Source organism: Aotus nancymaae, unplaced genomic scaffold (assembly GCF_030222135.1).
Source record: "Aotus nancymaae isolate 86718 unplaced genomic scaffold, 86718_ANA_hifiasm-v0.15.2.pri h1tg000012l, whole genome shotgun sequence".
In the NCBI taxonomy this organism is placed as follows: domain Eukaryota; kingdom Metazoa; phylum Chordata; class Mammalia; order Primates; family Aotidae; genus Aotus; species Aotus nancymaae.
The window spans coordinates 21,695,196-21,711,046 of NW_026988423.1; the positions used below are offsets into that span (position 1 = coordinate 21,695,196).

General features: G+C 47.4%; 1 protein-coding gene across 9 annotated transcripts in view; it reads right to left on the minus strand.

The window, feature by feature from the left end:
* The window catches only part of SIK3 (SIK family kinase 3), a 249,269-nt gene extending 247,097 nt beyond the window's left edge, over positions 1-2,172 (minus strand). For 8 of the 9 annotated variants that reach the window (XM_021671167.2, XM_021671161.2, XM_021671163.2 and 5 more), the window contains exon 1: positions 1,887-2,159. In XM_021671167.2, the coding sequence (XP_021526842.2) occupies positions 1,887-2,159 (273 nt within the window). Of the gene's footprint in view, positions 1-1,886 lie in introns of all 9 variants that reach the window. The other variant, XM_064375450.1, reaches the window with a different exon arrangement.
* Positions 2,173-15,851: the final 13,679 nt, after the last annotated feature.

The window sequence follows — 15,851 nt, forward strand, 5'->3', positions numbered from 1 at the left end:
CTTTAAATCATGAAACCATAAACCAAGCAACCAATTAAGTTCATAGAGACTATGCCCCAGAGGTCAGAGCAAAATAACCCCAGGAGCACAAAGTGATTACACAGAAAATAAGGAGAAAAAAAAAAGGAAACAGCACAACAAGGAACAAGGCATATTGTTTGTAAATAGAAGTTTGCCTTGGCTGATAGTAAACTAGACTGGAAACACGGTGAGGGGCCGGGTGGCCAGTGAGGAAGCACACCACAGTCTTGGCTCAATGACTTCCCCCGACTTCCCCCTCAGGGTCTGAGGGAGCCCTGGACTTTGGTATCTCATCCAGCTCTGACCTGCAGACTTGAGGCCCTGTGATAAAAACGGGCAAAAAAGGCTGAAGAGGGCCCTCCAGAGGAAGTGAAACTGACCAATCAATTCGCCACAGCCACCCACCCTGACACCCTGGTAAGAAGGGCCCCTTGCAGCCTTTGGCAGAAAGATGGTGAGGAAGGAACTTCAGGTTGCAAGTGATCAGGAGAGAAGGCCTAGATAAGTCACTGGCTTCGGAAAACAAGCCACTGCCATAAAAGCAAAAACAAGGTAGGTCATGATAACCAGAGGCTAGGCTGAGGAGGTGAAGGGGACTGATGTGGCTTTGGTAGGAGGCGGCAGCAACTGCAAGGGTTCTTCATTCCTCAGGTTGAGGGAAAACACAAGCTGCAGTTCCAAACATAATGAATGACTACATTAAAAGTATTCATTCAGGGAAGATATTGAGCAAAGAAAATTCTGGAGTAAAAATGGGCTTTGCGGGTTCCACCAAAACCAAAAGATTCCTCCTGATGTCTTAGATTCCAATCCTCCCAACGAAGGCTACATGAAGGTGCTACCATATTTCCTCAAAGAAGGAATTTTACATGCATACATGGATAGCTTCCTAACTGACCTTGGCCAATCTCACTCCTATGGCGCCTCAAATCCCTTTAAGAACCTAAGGGCTCCATGAGTGTAATCTCCCGGTGTCTGGGTTCTTCAATCACAAGCCTCCCGCCTCGACCAGTGAAAGCCCACCCTGGGTTCTACAAAGCCCACAATTCTCGACCCTCCAACAACTAAAAATAACCAGCAATCAGCTCTCCCAACTTGTTTAACCCCTGATTACCTAGTGCCATTATAAACCTGGGACACCCCCCCCACCCCCACTCCAACTCCTCCATTCCCTGGGCCCCTTCCTGTGGACAAGCAGAGCAATTTCCCCCTATTTCCCCATTTTCCTCACTGCCTCCTCCACTAATCGTGCCTCTCCTCGGGCTCCCCTTCGCACCATCTATCAGTCTTAGACGATCAAATGCGGATTCCCATCTTTGCCTTAAGGCACCAGGATCCTGAGACCTCCCAGCGCCCTGCAGCCGTGCACATCCCCAGTCCATGCCCCAGCCGTCCTGGGTCCCCTCACAAGCCCGGGTCTGCCACTTCACCCTGGTCTTCCCCCATCCTCCTGGTGCACATTTCATATGCCCCTGCCCTCATTCCCTTATGACTTCCTAGCTGCTGGTTCCAGAGACTTCTTGGCTTACAGTCTCCCGGCCCTCGGGGAGTTCCGACCCCTTCTTTCCAATCACCCCCTTTACCCGCCTGCCCTCAGCCCCGAGCACCCTCCCCGCGCCCGGCTCCCAGGCTCCCAGGGCCGGTGCTCTGTGGCCCCGGCCCCCTGCGTGGAGTTTCGCCGTCTCGGGTCCCAGGTGTCCGTCCCTAGCTCCGCGCCCGCCCCGCCGCGGCCGGCCCCCTCCCGCCTCCCCGGCCCCCAAGGCTCCCACCACGCGCCGCGCTCGCTGTCCCGAACCCCCGGCTAGGGGCGCGGACCTCTCCCGGCCCCGCCACGCTCCGACGGCCGCCCGGCCCCGCGCCGGTACCTTGGCCTTGGTGACGAGGTGCGTGGCCCGCTTGACCACCGCGAAGTTGCCCTTGCCGATGGTGCGGTCGATCTCGTAGTATCCGATGCGGGCGGGCATGGGTCCGCGGGAGGCCGGGGCTGGGGGACGCGGCTGGCCGGCCGCGGGGGACACGGCAGCGGGGCCGGCCGGGGGCCCCGGCGCGGGCGGAGGCAGCAGGCGGCCCGCGGGCCCGGCTCCCCCCGTCCCGGCCCCGGCAGCCCCGCCAGCTCCGCTCGCCGCCGCCGCCGCCATCTTGTTGTGCAGTGAAACCTCCGGGGCCGCGGGGAGCCGGCTCGGGGGAGGGGGCAAGGGGGGGCAGGAAAGGGGGGGCCGCAGACGTCACTCGGGGAGGCGGGGCGCCCTGGCCGCCCGGCGCCCGCCGCCATGGCAACCGCGGGTCACGTGCCGACGCGCGTCACTGCCCGGAGCCATGGCAACCGTGACCTCACCGGCGGGCTCGACCTTCCCGCGTGGGCCCCGGTTCCTGTGGCGCTGGCTCCCGAGTGCCCCTCTCCGGGAGCTGACGGTGGGAACCTGCGGTGGGAACCTCCGGTGGGCCCCCAACTTCGAAGCCTCCACCGCCTTTCCCGAGTCGGGGGCGCAGGATGCTCGACCCACAGCCAGCCCCTTACCGCCGCTGGAATCGCCAATGTGACCTCTACTGTGACCTCTGCCCCAGTTCAACGATCACCCAACCTCCCGTAACAAAAAAAGTGTTTCCTCATCACCAAAAATACCAGCGTTGTCCCACTTTAGCCCTTGAGGCCACAAAGGCAGGAATAGCTACACTTTTTAAGCAACTGTAACCAAGTTGGTAACAACGCAAGGGAATTCTTCAGTAAAATTCCTTCCCCTTATAAAATCCAGCTCACCCTGTACAATCAACCTAATTGTCACCGAATATAGGAGAATGGGGAAAGGATTTGCATGTTCAAGGGCGGAGAAGCCAGTCCAAACAGGCATTCCAGTCATTGGGTGGGTGACAGCCAGAGAAGGTACGTCATTTTCCTTCCTACCACCCCCGTCTCTGAACGATTCTGTAAGGATGTCTGTCAGAGTGCCTACATACGATTTCTGTTGCTTGTATAAGCCTGATGAAGCAGTGGTGCACATTGTCCAATGAACCACGTCATGTTTAAAGAATAGTCGATTAAGCAAAATAAATAAGTGAATAATAAAAATTCCATCCTTCCTAGTGACTCTCCAAAAACATTAAGGGTCATCAAGTTAATAACTCCAGCAATTTCATATCACTTTTTCTTCCCTTCTCTATTACCTGGCATCCTTCATAGCTCCCAGACTTCCTCCTCTTCTCTCCCCTTCCCTTTATTTTTTTTATTTTTATTTTTTTTAAAGACAGGGTTTCACCATGTTGGTCAGGCTGGTCTTGAAATCCCGACCTCAGGTGATCCACCCGCCTTGGCCTCCAAAGTGCTTGGATTACAGGCGTGAGCCACCACGCCTGGCCCTCCCCTTCCCTTTATTCAAGAGATTAATTTAGCTGCTTTAGGTGAGGGTAGGAGGTAGGAAATCAGACTGTCAACAAAATAGTCCTTGGCAGGTTGGGCGGAAAGAAGGGAAGACTGTGAATATTCCAATGTTAAAATGTATTCCTCGGACTAGTCCTGATTCATCCATATCTATGTCTCTGTCAATGGTAGAACTGTATTGTCAGGTCACTACATGCACAGTATTAAAAACTGATACCCGGGGCACTGTAAATGTGTGAGGAGAACTCAGGTTTACTCTCTGACCAAAGAACATTTCCTGGTGCTTCGATTCCCTATCCAACCATGAGTAATAGCTGGGACTTAAGATGGGACAGAAGGGTCATCCCACAATGGTCTTGGATCAATTCCCTGGTAGCTGTTCCAAATTGCCAACACAATTAACACTAATTGGCTCCCTTATTAGCAAAGAAGGATAAGAATGAAGTGGGCCTTGGCTTCTTGCATTGGTTAAGCGCTTACATCTGTTGAGCTCATTCCATCCCAGATAAATGATGGGGTGTGACCTGCCTCTCCTATCACTTCATGGCCCTCACCTGCCTCTAGCAGGGACTATAACTTTTGTGCTGAGCTGCACAGCTCCAGGTTTTTTTGGTTTTTGCTCTGTTGCCCAGGCTGGAGTACAGTGGCGCAACCTAGGCTCACCACAACATCCACCTCCTAGGTTCAAGCAATTCTCCTGCCTCAGCCTCCGGAGTAGCTGGGACCACAGGAGCCAGCCACCCTGCCTAGCTAATTTTTGTATTTTTATAGAGACAGGGTTTCACTATGTTGGCCAGGCTGGTTTTGAACTCCTGACCTCATGATCTGCCAGCCTCAACCTCCCGAAGTGCTGGGATTACAGGTGTGAGCCACCACGCCCGGCTACGGCTGCAGTTTTACCATCTCCCTGGGTGTCTCAACAGGAACCGTAGCTGGCTGGTAAACCAAAGAAAAAAATATTTCACTATGGAAGCTGCAGGAGCGGCACTGAAACCATTTCTCACTGGTGACTGTATGCTCACAGAGTATCCTCCACTAATGGAGATAATTCGAACATCCAATATCACAACTTTTCCTGCTCTCTCAAGAATTTCAAAAAGAAAAACAAAGCTGCGGAGGACCTAGAAAATGGAGCATTGTTCTAATTTTCAAAGACAAGAAGCAGATGACTCGTCTCTCCAAAATGACCAGAACATATGCTGTGTGCTGTATGTTGTGTCACTTATGCTCCTTTCCTGTATAGACTGAGGTCAGCTGGGCGCGGTGGCATGTGCCTGTAGTCCCAGCTACTCAGCAGGCTGAGGTGGGAGGATCGCTTGAGCCCAGGAGTTCTGGGCTGTAGTGCACTATACCGACTGGGTGTCCGCACTAAGTTCGGCATCAATATGGTGACCTCCCGGGAGCAGGGACCACCACCAGGTTGCCTAAGGAGGGGTGAACCAGCCCAGGTCGGAAACGGAGCAGGTCAAGACTCCTATGCTGATCAGTAGTGGGATTGAGCCTGTGAATAGCCACTGCACTCTAGCCTGGGCAACATAGCGAGGCCCCGTCTCTTTTATAAAAATTAAAATTAAAATTAAAAAAAAATAGATTGAGGTCACTAGATGGTGTTTCTGGTTGAGACTTCAGTAGACTTGCTGGAGATCTCCTTGAAGAGTAGCCTTCTTTGGCACGAAGAATACAGAATATTAGAGAAGGAAGTTATTGAAGGAGATCATCAGGCAAAAAGGAAAATAGTTTCGATGTTTATGTTTAATAAGGATTTATTGAGTACCAAGAACTGAGTTCGGTTTTGAGAGACACTCAGAGGAAGTAACAGTAACAATTTGCTAGGCATTATGCTAAACAGTGTACCTAAGTGAACTCACTTAATCCTCACAACAACCTAATAAGATGGTTTGTATTATATCCCTATTTTCCAAATAAAGAAAATGAGACACATAGGGATTAAGGGAATTAGCCAAAGTCACAGAGCTAGAAAGTGATAGAACTGGGATTAAAACCCAGGATCTTCCCCATTGTATTATAATCCCTGTCAAGGTAGGAGCCAGTAGAAAAAGTGGTCTCTCCGTTATGTCCAGGGTGACTGGGGTCAATTAAGACCCAAGGAAGAAGAGTATTTTGAGAGGTCTTGAAAACAGGACAGAGCAGGCAGCAGAACCATAGGAATAAAGACAAGACAGTAAGACTGAATGAAGTACCTGTGATAGCTTCTCTTATAAACAGCACCAAGAAGAGAATCATGGCTTACCGTGTAGAAGTATTGCTGGCCCTTAAGAATACAGGCCTGGCCAGGCACGGTGGCTCACGCCTGTAATCCCAGTACTTTGAGAGGTCAACGTGGGCAGATACCGAGGTCAGGAGTTTAAGACCAGCCTGGCCAACATGTGAAACCCCGTCTCTACTTAAAATACAAAAATTAGCTGGGTGTGGTGGTGTGTTCCTGTAATCCCAGGAATTGCTTGAACCAGGAGCCGGGAGGCAGAGGTTGTAGTGAGCCGAGATTATGCCACTGCACTCCAGCCTGGGCTACAGAGCGAGACCCCATCTCAAAACAAAAAGAATACAGGCGTGGCCAGGCACCATGGCTACACCTATAATCCCAGCACTTTGGGAAGATGAGGTGGGTGGATCACTTGAGGCCAGGAGTTAGGGACCAGGCTGGCCAACATGGCAAAACTCCATCTCTACTAAAAATATTTTAAAATTAGCCAGATTTGGTGGTACATGCCTGTAATCCCAGCTACTTGGGAGACTGAAGCACAAGAATTGCTTGAACCCAGGAGTCAAAGGTTGCAGATGGCACCACTGCACTCCAGCCTGGGCAACACAGAGAAAACTCCAATCAATCCCAGCACTTTGGGAGGTCGAGGCAGGTGGATCACCTGAGGTCAGGGGTTCGAAACCATCCTGGCCAACGTGGCAAAACCCCATCACAATTAAATAAACACACACACACACACACACACACACACACGCCTGTAAGTGTTGTGTTCCTCTCCTGAAGCAGACTCAGAGGAGTAGCTGAGAGGTGGAATTCTCAGAGCCCCTGTACTGGAAGACAAAGGCAGAGAGATATAGCCTTCACCCAGCTCCTAATCAGCCATCATGACCAACTCACTCTTTTGTGAAAAAGCAAAAGATAGATTCAAAGAGGAAAACGAGACGTTTTCCTATGCAATGTTATTGTGTCTTGTTTCCATAATTTGAAAAGGGCAGACCGAGTTATTCTTGATGATAATGATAGGAACTTGGAAACTTTTAGAAGTGATACAGAACGTCTGAGGACCTAAGGTCTCACCTGAAAGTGATACAAACAGTAAGATGTCACACATAACTCTTCAATGATTTTTAAAAAACACTTAGCCTGCCTGTGGGGCGGTTTACCAGCAACCTGAAAGAAAATTGCAGCCTCACAATGTTGCTCCATAGACTCTCAGAGCCATGAGGACTTGAAATAAGCCAGGCTTTGCACTTTATATTGGTCCAACTCATTACTACTCTGAAAAAATAAAAGCCTGATTTTTTTTTTTTTTTAAGACAGAATCTTGCTCTGTCGCCCAGGTTGGAGTGCAATGAAACAATCTCCGCTTACTGCAACCTCCGCCTCCTGGAATCAAGCAATTCTCTTGCCTCAACCTCCTGAGTAGCTGGGATTACAGGCGTGCGCTACCACAACCGGCTAAGTTTTTTTAGTAGAGACAGGGTTTCTCCATGTTTGTCAGGCTGGTCTCGAACTCCTGACCTCGTGATCCGCCCACCTCAGCCTCCCAAAGTGCTGGGATTACAAGCATGAGCCACCACACCTGGCAAAAAAAAACTGAATTTATACATGCATTATTGATATAGATGCATTATTCAGAAATTCTGTATGCCAAAAAAACAACATCATAATAAATTTACATGCCACGAATCCCCCAGATGAGGAAATTACTAGCTGATCATAAATTCTGTCATCACATAGGAATCAAGGCACCGTTGGACACACATTAAATACTCCAAATGTCCTGATTCTCTGGGTGAGCTGAATACACACCTTCACTCTGTTAAGATTGTGTTCTGGCTGGCCGCAGTGGCTCACACCTATAATCCTAGCACTTTGGGAGGCTGAAGGGAGTGGATCATTTGAGGTCAGGAGTTCAAGACCAGCCTGGCTAACATGGTGAAACTCCGCCTCTATAAAAATACAAAAATTTGCTGGGTGTGGTGGCAGGCGCCTATAGTCCCAGCTACTCAAGAGGCTGAGGCAGGAGAATGGCTCGAACCTGGGAGGCAGAGGTTGCAGTGAGCTGAGATCGCGCCACTGCACTTCAGCCTGGGTGACTAAGCGAGACTCTATCTCAAAAAATAATAATTTTTGAAAAGACTGTTTTCTGCATCACCACCTCAGCTATGTGGCTTTTGCCTTTCTTCCTCCTCTATCCCAGACCCACCTGGTCACATCTCAATTTCCCCTGAGCATCCAAAACAGGTCTGAGCAGTCAAGGATAACTACTTAGTCTCCTGCTACAAAATATCTTGGGGGCCAGGAGTGGTGGCTCATGCCTGTAATCCCAGCACTTTGGAAGGCTGAGGCGGGTGAATCACAAAGTCAGGAGTTCAAGACCAGCCTGGCCAACATGGTGAAACCCTATTTCTACTAAAAATACAAAAAAATTAGCCAAGTGTGGTGGTGGGCACCTGTAATCTCAGCTACTCAGGAGGCTGAGGCAGAGAATTGCTTGAACCCAGGAGGCAGAGGTTACAGTGAGCCGAGATTGTGCTACTGCATTCCAGCCTGGGGGAGAGTGAGACTCCATCTCAAAAAAAAAAAGAAAAGAAAGAAACAAAATATCTTGGGGAGGGGGGTGTAAGAGAAACTAAGCTTTCAGCCAGTGACTTTCTGTTCAGTCTGTCCACATTTTCTTTTTTTTTTTTTTTTTTGAGAAGGAGTTTCGCTCTTGTTACCCAGGTTGGAGTGCAATGGCGCGATCTCGGCTCACCGCAACCTCCACCTCCTGGGTTCAGGCAATTCTCCTGCCTCAGCCTCCTGAGTAGCTGGGATTACAGGCATGCGCCACCATGCCCAGCTAATTTTTTGTATTTTTAGTAGAGACGGAGTTTCACCATGTTGACCGGGATGGTCTCGATTTCTCTCGTGATCCACCCGCCTCGGCCTCCCAAAGTGCTGGGATTACAGGCGTGAGCCATCGTGCCCAGCCCCTCATTTTCTAATGTAGCCATTCAAGCTGAGATACAAAACATAAAAATTGCCCTTATTACTTTGCATATGTTCTAGGATATGGTTGAAACGTTTTTAGATTATTATTAATTGCCCTTTGAATAATCCAAAACATCTTTGGCCTGGAGTGCAGTGGCACTATCAGAGCTCACTGCAGCCTCAACTTCTTGGGCTCAAGTGATCCTCATGCCTCAGCCTCCCGAGTAGCTGAGACTACATGTATACACCACCATGCCTGGCTACTCTTTTAATTTCTTGGTATAGACAAGGTCTTGCCATGTTGCCCAGGCCAGTCTCAAACTGCTGTCCTCAAACAATCCTCCTGCCTCAGCTTCCCAAAGTGTTGGGATTACAAGTGTGAGCCACTGAACTGGCCAAGTATAATTTTTTAAAGGTCTTCTTCAACCTTAGATGTGACTGTATTATCACTTGGGATCAATGTCTTCCTTAGGCAAATATACCTTTGGTTTTTATAAGAAAAGTCTATGGCAAAATACATTTAGTAAAGAAAAAACATTCATCCAGGACAACTTTTTTTTTTTTTTTTTGAGATGGAGTCACACTCTGTCACCCAGGCTGGAGTGCAGTGGTGGGATCTCGGCTCACTGCAACCTCTGCCTCCCGGGTTCAAGCAATCCTCCTGCCTCCACCTCCCAAGTAGCTGCGATTACAGATGCCTTCACCACACCCAGCTAATTTTTGTATTTTCAGTAGTGACAGGGTTTCACCATATTGGCCAGGCTGGTCTGGAACTCCTGACCTCAGGTGATCCACTCACCTCAGCTTCCCAAAGTGCTAGGATTACAAGCGAGAGCCACCGCACCTGGCCAGGACATTTTTAATAAAAGTGTGCTTCTTAAGGTGGAGGATCCCTCGTTACCCTGTGATCAACTCTCTATACTACTAATTTTTGTCTTATAATTTACTTCTTTCTCCTAAGTAAAAAGTATGATACTCAACAAATATTGAGATACTGGCATATTTGGATCCTTTTCTTTCTCTTGAAATCAAAGTGTACCTAAGATTCTAGAAAGTCACCATGTTTCACAGAAAATAAAGGCATACTTCAAAGGTCTACCTAGGGTGAAAATTTTCCTTATTTCTCTGGCTCTATGCTTACAAAACTTTGTTTTTCTTCTTTCTCTTCATCTTCACATCTCTTCTGACTGAAGACCCATCTCTTCTGCAGCACCTGCTTGGGAACTGCCTCTCAGCTTTCAAAGCTCACCTTCACACATCCTTTAGTGTCTTAAGTGACGGGACAGATGCTCTGCTTTTAAAGAAGCTTCCTTGCATTAAGGGTGGGTTTTCGGCATGGCTCACTCCTGTAATCCCAACACTTTGTGAGACCAAAGTAAAAGGTTCCATGAGCCCAGGAGTTCAAGACCAGCCTGGGCAACATAGTGAGACCCCCATCTCTACAAAAAATTTAAAAATTAGCCAGCCATGGTGGTGCATGCCTGTGGCCCAGCTAGGAGGCTAAAGTGGGAGAATCACTTGACTCCAGGAGGTCAAAGCTGCTGTGAGGCATGACCACACCACTGCACTACAGCCTGGACAGCAGAGTGAAACCGTGTCTCAAAAAAAAAAAAAAAGTGGGTTTTACTTAGGTTTTCTACCAGCCTTTTCTGCTGTTGGCTAAGAAGAATTTATACTGTTGGGATTGGTTTCTATAGGAAGATGACCTACCTTTTGCTTCATTTCTGCCACAATTTTTCTCAAACTAGAAAATCTAATCTGCTTCTTGATGCCAAACAGAATCCTATCCCTTGGCTGCAGAGACACCTTCTGGTTGAAGTCCTAAACTACATGATGCCCAACGAATACTCCCTTTTCTGTTCTGCTAAGGCTTTCTAGTCCTTTCTATTTAAACTGTAGGCCATTGAAAACTGTAAACCAGTATAGGAGCCAGAAAGCTGGAATCTGAATGGAAGCTGGCTCCAGTAAGCTAGATTTCTTTATAGCCAAATAGAAAGTACAGTGGGGTAGGCTTGCTATTGTGCTTTAGGCTTAAGTAACAGTCCATGCTGTGATTTTGTGTATTTGTTTGTGTGTTTACTTTTTTTTTTTGAGATGGAGTCTGGCTCTGTTGCCCAGGCTGGAGTACAGTGGCATGATCTCAACTCTTTGCAACCTCCGCCTCCAGAGTTCAAGTGATTCACCTATGTCAGCCTAGCCGAGTAGCTGGGATCACAGGCATGCGCCATCACGCCCAGCTAATTTTTGTATTTTTAGTAGAGACGGGGTCTCACCATGTTGGCCAGTCTGGTCTCGAACTCCTGACCTCAGATGATCCACCTGCCTCAGCCTCCCAAAGTGCCACTGCACCCGCCTTTTCTTTTTTTCAAACAGAGTCTTGTTCTGTTGCCCAGGCTGGAGTGCAGTGGTGCAATCATAGCTTCCTGCAGCCTCCAACTCCTGGGCTCAAGCTATCTTCCCCCCTCAGCTTCCTGAGTAGCTGGGATTACAGGTATACACCACCACACCTGTTTTTGATTTTTTTTTAATTTTTTTAAGGACGAATTTTTTACCTAAAAATCAATTTCATTCACTTGGCACATTTAAGAGCCAGTCTGTTATATTCTCTGCAAAATCACTCCTACCTAATGAGGTTGTTAGGAGAACTAACTTATAAATATGTAAAGGGGGCCGGGCAGTGGCTCACACCTGTAATCCCAGCACTTTGGGAGGCCAAGGCAGGTGGATCACCTGAGGTCAGGAGTTCGTGACCAGCCTGGTCAACATGATGAAACCCCGTCTCTACTAAAAATACAAAAATTAGCCAGGTGTGGTGGCGAGTGCCTATAATCCCAGCTACTTGGGAAGCTGAGGCAGGAGAATTGCTTGAATCTGGGAGGCAGAGGTTTCAGTGAGCCGAGATCGAGCCACTGCATTCCAACCTGGGCAAAAAGCAAAACTCCATCTCAAAAATAATAATAAAATAAATTAATGAATATGTAAAGGGACCTAGATTAGAGCCTGGTACATCCTCTCTGTAAATGCCAAAAGCAAGTAAACAATAACATACTGATTTCCAGATTACTTTCAGAAGATTAGGAATGATTGAGAATAGAATTAGGGCTGTGAAAATAGATTCACTTCAGAATTAAAAGAAAGTTATGTTTTGTTTGTTTTGAGATGGAGTTTCACTCTTGTCGCCCAGGTTGGAGTGCAATGGCGCATTCTCGGTTCACTGCAACCTCCACTTCCCAGGATTGCAGGTGCGCACCACCACGTCTGGCTAATTTTTGTATTTTTAGTAGAGACGAGTTTCATCATGTTGGCCAGGCTGGTCTCAAACTCCCGACGTCAGGTGATTCGTCCACCTCAGCCTTCCAAAGTGCTGGGATTACAGGCATGAGCCACTGCGCCTGTCCCGAAAGTTATTTAAATGTTTTAAATTGGTTTACTAAACATGTATATAGTTGAATCTGTGAAATGTGGATATATTTGTGTTTGTGATGCAACTCTGCATGTCCAATAATAACATTCTTACTCTCGCGGCTGGGTGTGGTGGCTCACGCCTGTAATCCCAGCACTATGGGAGGCCGAGGTGGGCGGATCACTTGAGGTCAGGAGTTTGAGACCAACCTGGTCAACATGGTGAAACTCCGTCTCAATTAAAAAAAAAAAAATTCTTACTCTCAAACTTCATAAAGTAGTTATTATCCCCACTTTATAGATGGTCAACTTACTTGATCTGTCTGATGATTGGTCCTACAGCCAGTAAGTGGTGAAGCTGAGATGTCATTACAAGGCTGTCCATCTCCAAAGCCAGTTGTCTTTCCAAACGTTAAAGTATACTAGTGTCTGTGGTCTGTTAAAAAAGTTATGACAATGGCTTCTTTAATAAAATTTAAAGTATGTTTAAGAAAAATATTAAAATACATATATAATTGCTATGTAACGATCTGCTTAACAAATTGTGAGCACTCCCAAACTTTCTGTAGAATGCAAGTGCTTTATGAGACGTCTAAAGAAGCTCTATGGGAAAGAAAGATTCAATCCCGGTGGCATTTTTTTCTCTAAAGTTTAATATAACATATGTTTTAAAAAATAACAAATTGTATATATGCCATTTGTATGTATTGCGCAATAATCTGCTTTTAAGCAGTGAAACACTTGGCCAGGCATGGTGGCTCACGTCTGTAATCCCAGCACTTTGGGAGGGTGAGACGGGCTGGTCACCTGAGGTCAGTAGTTCAAGACCAGCCTGGCCAACATGGTGAAACCCCATCTCTACCAAAAAAAATTAGCCAGGCATGGTGGTGGGCGCCTGTAATTCCAGCTACTTAAGAGGCAGAGGCGGGAGAATCACTTGAACCTGGGAGGCAGAGGTTGCAGTGAGCCGAGATCGAGGCATTGCACTCCAGCCTGGGCAACAAGAGCAAAACTCCATCTCAAAAAAGAAAGAAAGAAAGAAAGAAAGAAAGAAATGAAGCACTCATATATTACTTGTTTTCTAAAATAAAACTAAAATGTTCTAATTTATTTATTTATTAGTTCATTTTTATTTATTTATTTATTTATTTTTGAGACAGTATTACTGTCACCCAGGCTGGAGTGCAGTGGCACAATCTCGGCTCACTGCAACCTCCACCTCCCAGGTTCAAGTGATTCTTGTGCCTCAACCTTCCAAGTAACTGGGATTACAGGCATGTGCCACCATGCCTGGCTAATTGTTCTGTATTATTAGCAGAGACAGGGTTTTCCCATGTTGGCCAGGCTGGTCTCAAACTCCTGACCCCAAGTGATCCGCCCACCTTGTCCTCCCAAAGTGCTGGGATTACAGGCATGAGCCACCATGCCCCGCCCCATTTAGTTAAATTTTAAGTTAAAAATAAGGGCAGGAGCCAGGAGAGTGGTGCACAACTATACTCCCAGCTACTTGGGAAGCTGACACAGGAGGACTGCTTGAGCTCAGGAGTTCAGAGCTGTAGTATGCTATGATTGCGCCTCTGAATAGACACTGTACTACACTCTAGCCTGGGTAACGGAGCGAGACACCATCTTTTTTTTTTTTGAATATGGAGTCTCGCTCTGCCACCCAGGCTAGAGTGGAGTGGTGCAATCTCGGCTCACTGCAACCTCCAATTCCTGGGTTCAAGTGATTCTCCCACCTCAGCCTCCTGAGTAGCTGGGACTACAGGTGCACACCATCATGCCTGGGTAATTTTTTGTGTTTTAATAGAGATAGGGTTTCACCATGTTGCCCAGGCTGGTCTGGAACTATTGAGCTCAGGCAAACCACCCACCTCAGGCTTCTGAAGTCCTAGGATTACAGGCTTGAGCCATGGTGCCTGGCCAGAGACACCATCTCTTAAAACAAAAAAAGAGGAGTGGGCAGGATATGGTGAGGTAAGGTAATAGGATTTGAGCCATGTGGGGACCTAAATCCCCTAGACAGTCGAGCCAGTTTTCACCAAAGCTGGATTGGAAACCAGAGTACCCTTACAGTTCGTACCAACTTTAGTAACAGCTTTGAGTTCCCTAAGATTTTCTTCTGATAACTTCCAAGCACCAAGTATTATGGTTACATTGTTTGGTTGAATCTAAACTCTCAGAGCAAGGTATTCAAACTTTTTTTGCAACCTGGCCTCAACCTACTTTTTCAGTTTCTCATGTTTCATTTACTTTCCCACCCACCTTTCCCCACCCAGGACTACTGCAGGTTGTGTGTTTATTCCTTAACTTTTGTTATGTTTCATACATACTCCTTAACTTCGCTCAGCTTTTCCTTGTGTTTGGAATACCTTGGAAGCTCACCCATCTGTTACTTAAAATTCTACTACTCCTGGCTGGGCACCATGGCTCGTGCCTATAATCCCACCACTTTGGGAGGCTGAGACAGGTGGATCACAAGGTCAGGACATCAAGACCATCCTGGCTAACACAGTCAAACCCTGTCTCTAAAAATACAAAAAATAAGCTGAGTGTGGTGGCATGTGCCTATAATCCCAGCTACTCAGGAGGCTGAGGCAGGAGAATTGCTTGAACCCAGGAGGCAGAGGTTGCAGTGAGCCAAGATCAAGCCACTGCACTCCAGCCTGGATGACAGAGCGAGACTTCATCTCAAAAACATAAAATAAAATAAATTCTACTATTCCTTTAAGGTACAGCTAAACTCAAGATTTTTACTATCTGTAAAAATGTTTCTGGGTCTCCCAAACATTTTGCCCATTCAGAACACAGGCTTTGGGACCAGGCGCAGTGGCTAACACCTGTAATCCTAGCACTTCGGGAAGGCTCAGGAGTTCCAGACCAGCTTGGACAATATGGTGAAACCCCGTCTCTACTAAAATACAAACACACACACACACACACACACACACACACACTTTGCCAGGTGTGGCAGCATACCCCTGTAATCCCAGCTACTTGGGAGTCTGAGGCAGGAGAATCGCTTGAACCCAGGAGGCAGAGGTTGCAGTGAGCCGATATCAGGCCACCGTACTCCAGCCTGGATGACCGGGCAAGATTGGTCTAAAAAAAAAAAAAAAAAGCCTGGCATACTGGCTCACACCTGTAATCCCAGCACTTTGGGAAGCCAAGGTGGGCAGATCACGAAGTCAGGAGTTTGAGACCAGCCTGGTCAACATGATGAAACCCCATCTCTACTAAAAATACAAAAATTAACTGAGCTTGGTGGCAGGTGCCTATAATCCCAGTTACTCAGGAGGCTGAGGCAGGAGAATCCCTTGAAACCGGAAGGCTGCACTCCAGCTGTGCAAAAGAGTGAAACTCTGTCTCAAAAAAAGAAAAAAAGAACACAGGCTTTGGAGAGGAAGTCCCTGTGTTCAAAGTCTGACTCCACAACTTATTAGCTGTGTGACCTTGAGAAAATTAGTTAACCACTCCAGGCCTCAGTTCTTCAACTGCAAAGTAGAGATAATAATAAAACTTGTGGGGCGCAGTGGCTCATGCCTGTAATCCCAGCACTTTGGGAGGCAGAGGTGGCTGGATCAGTTGAAGTCAGGATTTCAAAACCAGCCTGGTCGACATGGTGAAACCTTGTCTCTACTAAAAATACAAAAATTAGCTGGATGTGGTGGCAGGCATCTGTAATCCCAGCTACTCGGGAGGCTGAGGCAGGAGAATCTCTTAAATCTGGGAGGCAGAGGTTGCAGTGAGCCAAGATTGTGCTATTGCACTGCAGCCTGGGTAACAGAGCAAGACTCCATCTCAAAAATAATAATAATAATTAAACCTATATCATAAGAATGTTGAAAGGAT